General features: G+C 38.7%; 1 protein-coding gene across 4 annotated transcripts in view; it reads right to left on the bottom strand.

The window, feature by feature from the left end:
• Positions 1-12102, bottom strand: part of VPS13D (vacuolar protein sorting 13 homolog D) — a 104734-nt gene that overhangs the window by 45060 nt on the left and 47572 nt on the right. For all 4 annotated transcript variants that reach the window (XM_054085804.1, XM_054085807.1, XM_054085805.1 and 1 more), the window contains 16 exons: positions 11898-12089; positions 11256-11382; positions 10184-10326; positions 9634-9764; positions 9225-9400; positions 8973-9096; positions 8223-8458; positions 7867-7975; positions 7107-7267; positions 6645-6753; positions 5876-6055; positions 5523-5639; positions 5038-5187; positions 4454-4603; positions 3543-3639; positions 1753-1901 (listed from right to left, as the gene is read on the bottom strand). In XM_054085804.1, coding sequence (XP_053941779.1) covers positions 1753-1901; positions 3543-3639; positions 4454-4603; positions 5038-5187; positions 5523-5639; positions 5876-6055; positions 6645-6753; positions 7107-7267; positions 7867-7975; positions 8223-8458; positions 8973-9096; positions 9225-9400; positions 9634-9764; positions 10184-10326; positions 11256-11382; positions 11898-12089 — 2351 coding nt within the window. The remainder of the gene's footprint in view (positions 1-1752; positions 1902-3542; positions 3640-4453; positions 4604-5037; positions 5188-5522; positions 5640-5875; positions 6056-6644; positions 6754-7106; positions 7268-7866; positions 7976-8222; positions 8459-8972; positions 9097-9224; positions 9401-9633; positions 9765-10183; positions 10327-11255; positions 11383-11897; positions 12090-12102) is intronic.

Below are 12102 nucleotides of genomic sequence, written 5' to 3'. Positions count from 1 at the left end.
GGAAAAAATAACAAGAAAACTATTCTTTCAAGAAAGAAAGAGATCCCTTCTGTTTCAGGTCTTGGTAATGGCATGTGCACAGTCACTAACATAAAATCTGAAGAAGGCAAGAAGCCTCAAACTCGTGGAGTGCCTACGTTAACCACTAAAGCCTGCTTGTGAGTAATAAATATGAGTTTTTCTGCCATCTGCAGGCAATTAAGGTAAATTGCAGATCTGAGTTAACGCTTGCAAGTAAGAAAGGAGCTATTTATTTTTTCAGTGAATGGATGACTAAGTAGAGGAGTCCTCATTATTCACTGGGGTAGGAAGTAATTTCCTGTTTAACTATCAGATATTATATAAGGCAACTCTGTTAATACTGGTACCTAATAAAAATAATCTGTCTACACCAAATTACCAGACAGCAATGTCCAAGCCAGAAACATTAGAGGTAGTTAGAAAAACTTCTACAAAGGCTCTACTGTGATTATTCATTCCCTCCTACTCTGAATTCTCCTGTGCTACAAAACTGAATGGAACTCTGTCTGCGAAAGTTAATATACAGAATACAGTCAGTGACTGTTATCATTAGCGGGAAAATAATGTATACGCCAAGTTTTCTCTTGGGAACAATGCTGGTGGCTGCCAAGATGTATCCATATGCAATCATATACCCGAGGTGGTAGGAAATCCAAAGAGAACAGTGCACATTACTGGTTTCTTAAAGGCACTCACAACTAATTGTTTTCTTTCTCTAAATTAGAGGTAATCAGGTGATAAACATTTTTGTGTTGAAGCTAAAGTGCAAATGCATTCAAGACAAAAGCAGTACAAGAATGCAGGACTGATGACATTCTGGCTCACTTTGGTAGGAATCCATGATACACCCTCATCCCACAAAACTAACAACTTTAAAAGCCTGTACATCTTAATGTCCATAATATCAAAGGCACAAAAAAGCCTGGTCAGTGTCTCAATGTCGGTTTTTGAACACCCGAGTAGAACAGGCAGCAGCTCAGTTCCTCCGCAGTGGGGAGGGTTTTTTATGGGTTGGTTTTGTTTCAGCTCCCCCACCTTGGAGGAAATGAGTCGTATTAGCTCAGAGGGAACTGAAATGTTGCTGAAGGCTGCCACTTATTATGTCCAGGAAGGTCCCAACACGCTGGGAACGCTGAATGAGATTATCTTCTTGTTACAACACGGAATCCCTGATTCACTTGAACAGCTGAGCCAGAACATTTATTACTACGTGCAAAAGACCAGATTTCCCACCCAAATCCTTACTCAATCTCAATTCACTTTAATACTGAATCAAACTGCACGGTGCTCATACAAGTCCTCCAATTCCAATAATACAATGGGTTTTTTGGATGAAAACACTCAGTTGTCCTGCATTTCTGCTCCCTAAGTTGAGTAACTTGCTATTTTTCTTCCCTTTCACCTCAGCCCTCCCATGTGAGAGTCACCCCGTTTAGGCCTCCCTACACTACGACTAATGAACTATGGTCCTTAGTGAAACAGCGCGTTATTAGGTGAAGCTGGCCGTGCTTCAACTGAAATCAGAAAAATGAAAGAACATCACAGAAAAGACTGGAAATTATGGAAACTAAATAATAGAAGCTATCGGAACTTCTATTATTTGTAACTTAAATAATGGAAGGTTAAATGGCAATTAATAGCAGCAAGCTGAAGCTTCTGTTCTCTTTTCCTCCTACAACAAAATCTCTTTATCTGTATTTATTTGCCCACTCTGTGAATGCGTTGGCGTACCTTGAGATCCAAAGGTAGCTTGTTGGAAGTGAAGACACTCAACTTTATTTGAGGCACACTAATTTTCAGATTTTCAAAGTAGTATCGCTTTTGTCCTCCACCTTGTTCAACAACCTTGTCGTGGAGGTTTTCATCATACTTTTCAACCTCTGCATCCAGACAAAACATAGGAATCAGAATAGATTATATATAAATAAAGATGGGGTTATGAATGCATGTTGTGTAAAGAGTTAATAGTTTCTCTGTACAAATAAAAGGCTGTGTGACTGCTAGTGTAGCCAGCAAAATTACTCATGCCTTGTGACATGAAGTTGACCTTTGAGGCTCAAGATTTTTTTTTTCAGATAATGCCTGCATCTCTGTAACCTGAATATATTTGTAGCTAGAAAAAGTCATCCAAGTTTAAGGTATTTCAGCTTTTAATCTCGCTTCTAACGTATCTTCTCAGCATACAGAAACAAAGCTATAAGAACATAAATAGGCAATGTTTTTACTGTTTTACAATACATTTCCCTGTTTGCTTTCTCCACACTTCCTTACAGGCTCAACTCTCCATAAAATGTACAAAGCAAACAAAGCTGACATTCTTCTCTGTTGTCACTACAGAATGGACAAATTGCCTACATGGAAGACACGCAATAAATCCATCTATATACAGCGCGAGTCAAACATTTTCATACGTTATTTGTAACAGCATCTTGGGGGTGTGAAGATGAAAGATGACAAAGCCTTATGAACTGAGGTGGAACAATTAAACATGCTGAATGTAAACGGCAAAATAATTTTTGTCTGGAGCTGGGATGATGCCATCAGCATCAGTGGATAAACTACGAAGAATAAGTAGGGTAACAAAAAAATATCACAAGCATGGGGGTGAACAAAAACAAATTGACAAATTAGTGAACAGCACTAAAGTCAAACTCAAAATGGCTATTTCTTCTACATCACTAAAAATCTGAGTCTTTAAGTCCTCTGTGGAACTGGGAAATGTAACACTCATAATTTTTCCAAGGACAATTCAGACGTTACTGTGGATCAGCAAGACACAGCACTCCAAAGCATCCTTTATAGGCCTGCTCACATTTGGAACTATGCCCAAAATGTATTTTTTTCCCTGCAACAGTTATTTTATTACCCTTCTGCATAACAAAAGTGACTCTTGGAATTGCCACTCCACAACAGGCATTTTGGAAAGCTTCCAAAGTACAGGTAAGCCCTACAACAGAAGGATTAGAACACCTATGGAATTAGAAGATTCAAGAGTTGTGTCTTGCCTCACTGAGTGAAAGAAAACTTGTATTACAATTAAAGCCAGGGATAGGGATGCCACAACTAGGAAGGTCAGACAGCCAAAATTTTTGTTCAGTTAAGCAAGAGGAACTGCCCAAGGAACAAATGAACAGAGATCCCATTTCTAGCCTAGGTTTAAATACAGAAACATTACTAAACAACGTGGTTTGGTAAATTAATCACACAACTTATTTTTTCCCTATTTAGAGGAACCTGGGAACTGAAGATGAATGCTAAACTCCTTCCCGTTGAGGCTTAGCTCAGGCCCTGTGTACTAGACAACAGCATGTGACACGTGTCATTACCCGAACACTGGAACAAGCACAAACACACATGAACAGCTTTATGGGGACAACTGAGGCATTAGTTTTCCAGCTTTCCGTTCAACAGAGGAAGTTTCTGAGCAGCTAAGGGTTTGCTAGGCATTCTGAACTTATTTTATACAGAGAAAACATATCTCTGTATAGTGTAAAACTGATCTTTGTACTTTTATACTCTACCTGATTCAGACTGGTCATAGCCAAAGAAACTCAACAGCTTCAGAAGTAGTTTCTCCTCAATTTGAACGGTGAACTTTCGTGCAGTGATCATCAGATGCTAAAAAGATAAACAAGTCTTAGTTTACAGCACTAACACTAGAAATATAATCCATGTAAGTCAGTAAATAGGACAACATGTTCTACTTAAAGGAATACTTTCAGTGGAATGGATTCATAGTAAGATTCCCACCTTCAAAATATCTCAGTAGTTTTCCTCACTTAAAGTTACCTACAACTAGTGATGATTGCTTCAGTTCTTTAGAAGATATTCTGCTTCGTTACCTAATATTATCACTGCAAAATCTGATGATTTGCTGTTTTTCAACAACAAAATCAGCCTTTTTTCAGAACGGCATCAAAACGCATGATTAAAGATTCCAAGTGAGAAAATAGGCCTTGATAACCAACTCAGTTTTACCCTCTCAATGCATACCAGGTGGTGGATAAATTTCTAAACAATATCAGTAGCTGCAAGTACACAGAACAGGGTTTATGCTGCCAGATAACAACTTATCAGAGAGAAATAATGAAAAGCACAGCATAGATATTCTGGTTCACTCTGCTATGACAGTAGTCATTTATTCTGAGGAGAGAAAATTGGCTTGAAAAGTGAGGTCACAGACACGAACACAGGTCTGGCCTAGTTTGTTTTGCTTTTGAATGTATTTATTATCCTGTTCATCACTGTCCTGTAGCTTGTAATACTATGAATATGAGAAGGTGGATAAAAAGTCCTTCAAGCCTCAGTTATTAATTTGGTAAAGCATATTTCACAAATTATTTCATGTAGACTACTAGTAAAAACTAGGAACGGGAAAGATGATTTAAACAGAGCAATACTCGCATGACACCATCAAAAGATTGCGGTTTACCTTGTATATATCAGTCAGTGCATTTTTACTGGGAAATTTCATCGCATTTACTTGCACGGCTGGAGCAGTGTCCACGGGCTCATTTTCACTCATCCTGGGGGTCAGAAATAGCATAAAAGGCCTCGTGGTGCCAATAAGCTGGTTGTCCACCTAGAGTGGAACGGGCAGACAACAAAATATGAATAGGTGACATTAAACAGTAACACTGATGCTCTTTAACTGAGGATTTAAAAGCTTTCAGAAATACACAGTCCCTGAGATACTGAATATTCTTGGTTATTGATCACCACCGAGACCAAGCCAAAAAGCATTCACAGATGTTCTCCACTGTTTGTCTGACTTGTTTACAAAATAAAAAAGGTTCTAACTCGCCCAACACAAATCAACAGCATGAAATACAATACAGCATTGTCTCATCTAGTAATAGAGAACAACGAAAAGGAAACATCGATGCCAATCGCTTCTTCTATGATATTTAGGAACTGGAATCTCAGTAACTGCTCTAAATGTTTCTCGAAGCTATTATGACAAGAAAACCCGCAGAAGACCCGTTAACAAATAAATTGTTTCAAAATGGCAAATACCTGTATGTCTTGCACACTGAGTTCTAGCACCTGACTTGTCGACAGCTGGGTGTAGTGGACATTAATTCTTGTGAGGCTTGCGAATACCAGCTCTTCAGGAAGTTTGTTGACCAGAGATAATCCTATCCCACCTTCCAGTTTCACAAGCACCTGAGGAAAGAATATTGGAAGAAGAAATAAAAAACCCACTAGCAAACTGACACTGAAATACATACTTCTGCAAAGAAGTGATACTCAATGCATACTTCTGCAAAGAAGTTATCTTTTCAGACTCAAGCCCAGAGAGGCCAAACAGATTATTAACGATTAGTCTTTGAATACAGAGGTATTAGGACAAAAAGCCCAATGAATGAGGAGTTTTAGCAGGAAAATCTACAAGTTCATAGCAAGAGGTCATCGTGGCAGAAAGGTAATGACCAGCCCCCCTCTAAAATCTAGAAATGATACATTAAAAAGACAGACAGATACTCGGTGTAAAATCTTACTTCTAATTCCTGCCCTGTATCTGGATTTTTTAACTTGCGTAGATCTTGTTCTGTAACTGTAAGTTCATCTCCTTCACTGGATAAACGATCATTTCTACGTTGGTTAAAATCCGTTATCTGATAAAAAAAGAATAAAAAGAGTGGTCATTTCCCTATTTATAAACAACAGTGATATTGTCCTACCTTCTAAAAGTAAAATGAAAACACTTGCTGCAATTATTTTATTTTACCATATTCCCCTCCCCTTCCTATCAATTTACTTTTTGTAAGAATTTAGAGACGCAATATGGAAAAAAGTATCTCAAGTACAAGTAAACAATGAAACTAGATTCCGGTTAGTGAAGGACCATCACCTGTAGAACTCTAGTTGGCCCATCTGGGATGACTCTAACAGCCAGCACCCCTGACCCAGGCCTCATCTTCTGGTTTATGAACTGCTGTTCAGGTGGAACTGGCTCCAAAAGTTCAAGTGAAGTATCAGGACCAAGAACAACCTCTGCTCCATCATGAAGACCTACAATTCCTCCTTTTGCCTGGGAAAAGAAAGAAGAGTAAGGAAAAAGAATTAAGTACAGAATTCAGAGAACTCTTTACATACATTAATTTAAATGTGTATTTTGCTTTCCTCTCCTAACTCTTCAGAGTTAAAAGAAAAGCAGTCCAGCAGCATTGGACTTGATATTAATAAAGCTTCTGGTAATTTGTGTAAACTGCTCCACAGCTAGAAGGAACAGCCAAGAACAATAATTAAGTATTCCCACTGTATGCTCACATGTGTAATTTGGTTATACCCAAACCGTGACTTTCATCAGCAATGCTAACTGACAGTCTGCTGCGTTTTCACATCTGGTACGTGTGAAAACGTCAAAGCTCTATTCATCAATACAGTGCTCGCTCTCAACAATGATGTATTACTAAATTTCTAATCACTGACTTTCAAGTTAACAGTGCGAGATGTTTAATTAATCAAAATTGCTAAGAACATTCAAACGTGAATGTACCCCATGCAAGCCGTTTGTGCAAGTCTGGCTTCCTCTGTAGTCCGAACTTTGGCCTCAAAGTCAAATGACTGATCTATACCAGCAAGAGCCAAACCAAGTTCAACATATCATCAGTACTGACCTGGACAACAAGCCCATGGATACCACAGGTCAGCTTTCCATCACGGAAACTCCATGTCTGGGTAGTGCTGCGCCGTCGATCGGGCCTTCTCAACATCAGGGGCTCGTACCTGCAACGACAGCACGCCACCCAATATTGAGGGGTTACAACTTGTCAGCTTTATTCCCGAGATGTGTTAATGGCCAAGAGTTACTCTGATTTTGTTCAAGCCCATTTTCCTAATCTCACTTCTGAAGTGCTCTTTTAACAACCAGCTGCTGAAAAAGCATTAGCCATGCTTTTAAAAATATTTCCATGTCACAAAAGTGATCATGAGGTCTGTTTGTGAAGGCAGATAACATCTAGCTCTTCCACATGCCTCGAGTCACTGCATTCCTTATTCAGAGACTGTCATGCTAAATGTGCTTTCAAAGACGTGGTTAGAATCTACATTAGTTCTGTGAGAGTTTGTATTTGCAATACCTGTTATCTGTGACAGCTGCCAGACCTGCGATATCTAAAATCATACAAGAGTCCAGAGACCGAGGAGAAGGTTTCTGGGGGTTGTGAGGAACTGAAGAACCTTCATGGCAAAGCATTCCTGTGCTCGTCATTCTCCAAAGCTGGGATCGTTTTCCTGGCTCCTGTGGCATAAAAATTCAACATTTAAATGAACAAAGCAGTACAGAGCAAATATTTCTGTTCTGTTTTGCTGTCAGATGCTTTGAATTATAATTCTTGGAATGACTTGTACATATATTTAACTTCAGAGCCCTGAGTCAGAATTAGAAACTAGTTCATATAAAAACTAATTCAACTCTGATATTCAATGAATATGCATCCTACATTAGCACTGGTAGACGCAGAGCTGTGTTTACAAGCCATTTTTAATCTCAGTAATATTTAAATAGAGTTTCTGTTTCTTACGAGCTCCAAAAATAGAAGACCTCGCTTATAATGCAACCACAAAGGAAGCATGTCCACCTTATAGCTTAAATAGAGTCTCCAACATACAATTACCACACCTGGATTTTCTCACATTCCTTACTACTTTTATTCCAATTCCCTTTTCCACCACAGTTCAGGCAATCTGAACTGCAATAACCCATCACTTTCCGTGGAGTTGGTCTCCACCCTTTAAAGGTTATCATGAAAATGTTTTTAGTTTTTCCTTCTCTCAGCATATGATTTCATTTCTGCACACAGCAACAGCATTTTAAACAAATCGTATGTGTCCTGATACCTTCTTTTTCAGTACAACTCGCTGAGTCTTTGGAGAAACATCAAGGACAAGCTCTGCGTACGCAGCATCCTTATTCGAAGCAACCGGTCTTACACTTGGCTCCTGTAAACTAGAGCAACAAGAAAACTTCATCGTGTTTATTCAGAGTAGCTGCTGCTACCACAACCAACTGAGGCAAGACACACGGATGATTGCCAGACTCAACTTCTGAATTTTAGTATTTCTTCTGCTAGCTACAAGGTTGACAAAAGTTTAGCTGCATTTGAAAGACTTTCAATGGCAACCACAATGAGAATATTAACATAAAGCCTAAAGAAGATCATGAACATTAATTCACCTAATATATAAATAATTACCCTGAGAAAGTATATGTAGCAGCAATATAAATGAAGTTTTCATAGTAAAGCTGCTTGCTGTCTTGGAAGTCGTTCATGCTACAGACTATTTCTGAGGAGCCAGCCCCTTTGACTGTCAGCATTATAAAAGGTGGCAGAACAGGTTCATCCCACGCATAATCCAGAGAGGTCATGGGCTTCACTTCGGTGTACAGCCTTGGCTCAACAACACCGTGCTGATTAAAAACAATTGGGACCTGTAACAGTTAAGAAAGAGGATTTAGTTTCACTCAGAAACTGTTAATCAGACAGTTTTTTTGCTATCATTTGTTCGTTTTTCAGGAGTTGATCACTGAAACATGTCCAGCTCACTTCCCCTGAATGATTTCACAGGCATTTTCTTCCCCTTGTCTCAACTACGATGGTCTCAAAGGAAAGAGAAATGTCATCCTTGCTTTTATCTGCTGTTCATGGTTCAAAACGTCTCTAGTCCTACGGCAGCAGTTCAAGCCTTCCTAATGAAAATCAGGAGACTTGTCCAGTTTTATTTAACAGCTCAGAATGAGAACCAATAACTATTACAAACTGTCTCCTGCTCTGAGCACAGACAATTACAATCATTATATACAGATGCCTCTCGTTGCTCACACTTTCATTTTATTTTATTACACAATCTAGTCAGATTCCTCTTCTAAAAAACATGAAGTAACTCCCACTTCTCTTTCTCTACTCAAAAATAAAAGAAACAAGCGTGATTTTTCGCTCTTTTACCTTGGAAAAATTGTCGATGCGGAAAGGTGGTGGTAACTGATCTGTGTCACTGAACGCAATGCGGTATGTGGCTCCTTGAAGAGTAATTTCTACTCTTAAGAAGTAACATTTTCCCAGGGTGTCCCTGAACAAGAACAAACAAGTGCAAGAGAGGTAGGATCCTGATCTCCATAATGCGCAGCAGTGTGTGTTAAACAGCTGCTTCTATCAAACCCAGAATTATATTACAGAAGATTTATATGCAATACCTACCTCATGTTAATATGGAATGAATTGTTTTTATTGACCTCAAAGCCCCCAGACCAAATGCAGTTTGGAACATCCATCAATCTCACACATAACAGTTGATCATAATCATTCCGTGGCCAGTGGAACACGACGCTGGAACCAGGAAGTGTGGAGATATAGCCATCAGGATTGGATGTTCCCTAGTAATAGAAATCAGTAGATACATATCCTACAGGTATTAAAAAAAACAGTATTCATCTATCTACCTCTCAATCATTCTGGTCAGTGAATGCTGACACTAGAACAATAAGAAATATTCTCCTAACCAGCTAACAATGCTTTCAAGCATGATGTTTGTGTTGGTTTTGGTTAGGAGAAGCTGTGACTGACTACAGGTACTATCATGGCAAGTAACAAAAAGGAAGCATCTTACCCGACCTCTGGCAAATTCCCGCTGAACAAAGGCAAGTTTGTAGGATGATTTATTATCTAACAGGTAACGTGGTGCAAATGTTACCATGCACGTATCGATATAACGGCCTCTGCCTTTTTTAACATCAATACCTAGTAATAAAAACAAGTTAAAAAAAAAATGCTATTATTTACAAGACAAAACACATCTGCCACAATATATTTCACATAAGCTTTTTTTTTTGTTTCCAGAAAGGCACTGTTTCTGCCACACCAATGCTATATTTTGAAACATTATTTTCAACAATAAATGTAATTTTATGCCATCCGTTACCCTCTGTTTCTCAAGTACAATGTAGAGCTCATAAGCACGGAGGAACCTGGTCTTTAGCACCTCCAGGGATGGGGCCGTCCATGACTTTTCCATGGAGTAATTCCAAATGATCATGTAATTAAAAACTAAAAAAGCTCCCAAGGAAACTGTACTTGTAACTGTCCCATTTCTGGTGTTGCTAACATCCTGCCTAAACCAAGTTCTAGAGTATTTCTCAGTCGTTCCTACCAATACATACCAATGTTATAAATGAGGCCTGGCCGGTTCCCATGTTGGATCACTTTCAGGGCTCTGACCCCACTGCCACCATCCAGGGAGAAACCTTGGCACCAGCCAGGCATGCCTTCAGGATGGATTCCTTTCCCAACCCGCATTGTACAACTAAGGGTAACAAGAAAACACAAAGATTTAGTCATTTAAATAAGGGATCAGGTATCAGCACAATGCTGGTGGATCAAATATCCAGATATAAAAAGAACAGTTTTGTTTTAATATTAAAGCATTAGAAGCCACAATGAATCTCTCCTCGAGTACCTCATTCTGCACTTCTGCCATAAGGTCTTTTAACATATTGGTCAAGATTTAGTGACCCTGTTAGGAAAGGCTTGGTAACTTCAGACTGATAAACCATGACAAAATCTGTGTGTTTTTTTTAATTTGAAAGAAAAAAGAAAAAGAAGAAAAAAAATTAGAATAAACTTTTGTGACAAATTTGACTGTTGTTCATTCGAGCAAAAATCCCACAATGTTTCAAAAAAAATTTACTTTAAATCATAATCTTATTACTTATTTCTATGGAAAATAAGCAAGTTCTCTCTGTGACACCAGCTAAAGTAGCCGAAATGTTTCCTTCCCAAACTCCAGCCTTTTCTTTTCCACATCAGAATCACAACAGCTCTGCTCATGGGGAGATTTCCTACCAAGTGACTGCTACTACTCCTCTATTTAGGACTCAGAGTTTAGCTTTAGGGGTTGGGAGTGGGACTTTGTATTGGTAACAAAGTAATTCATATAACTTCAAAAAGGTTTTTTGATTTTCTTGCAGAAGAAGCACCGGTTCAAAACATGTAAAATAAAACCAAAGCAGCCTGCAGACACAAGATAATCAGCCAGGTAGAAAATGTGTAAAGCTTTTTTTTCAGTATTTCAGTGCTTATTTCAGTACTCGAAAATTTAGTACAGGTCATCTTAATAGGGAAAGACTTTTCCAACATGATATTCATGCTAATATATCAGCACTCAACTCTCTGTGAATTACTTTCATACTTTGTAAGGTTCCTTCTGCCTGCTCTCTGTACGGTATTACTTACAAGTTTGGCTGTTCTTTGTCAGCATAACAGAACAGGAGTGGGCTGAGGCTTCTGGCGAGCTCGTGCTCTTCAAACTGACCTGCAGCATCTGTTTTCGCATTATCTTGTCTGAAGATAAGCGGCAATCCTTTAAGTAAACACGAAATATAGATGTCAAACTATACTTCACCTTTGCACAAGTTACAACGAGAATGGTAAAAACTACTTCAAATGAAGGACCTTAAAATATTTCAGCTGTAATATCAGCCATTAGACTGCAAGTGTTCTCCCTCTCATTCAGAACTTGCTGAGCAGACAGACCTACTAACAGCTGCCTGCCATGGTGTCTGCTCCATGCAGAAAAAGAGTTCTTGTGGCTCTAGAAGTGCCAGCAAATGTTAACAGATAATATCCTGTGTTGATTTATTTAAAGGCACGATAGCACGTTTGAAAATCCACAACATAGCAAATTAATAGTCTTAAGTTATGTGCTGTAACATTCATCAAACAACAGAAGCTGGCACTGTAAAAAAAGAATACAATTCCTGCAACTGTAATTCCTCTTAAGTAGTGTTTAAAAGCTCTGTTTGGCTGTAAGCAAATTAAAACACTTTATTTCCCAGTTCACGCTTACAGCTATAAAAGAAAATTCTGTAAACTTACCTGTTTTGTTGATTAGCCAATACGGTGCAGAAATCAGTATTATTAGAGAGCCTTCAGCTCGACACACAATCCTTATGGTCAAATTTAGCAGTCGTTTGTTGACATCATACAATCGCATCCGCACCATATAGTTTTGCGTCCCGGGAGGAATCAACAGCTCTTTGCAGACCGGGAAGTTCTCTAGCAATACGCCTATGAAAAGAAG

The sequence above is a fragment of the Cuculus canorus genome, chromosome 21, assembly GCF_017976375.1.
Source record: "Cuculus canorus isolate bCucCan1 chromosome 21, bCucCan1.pri, whole genome shotgun sequence".
Classification (NCBI taxonomy): Eukaryota; Metazoa; Chordata; class Aves; order Cuculiformes; family Cuculidae; genus Cuculus; species Cuculus canorus.
This window is presented reverse-complemented; position numbering and strand designations above follow the sequence as displayed.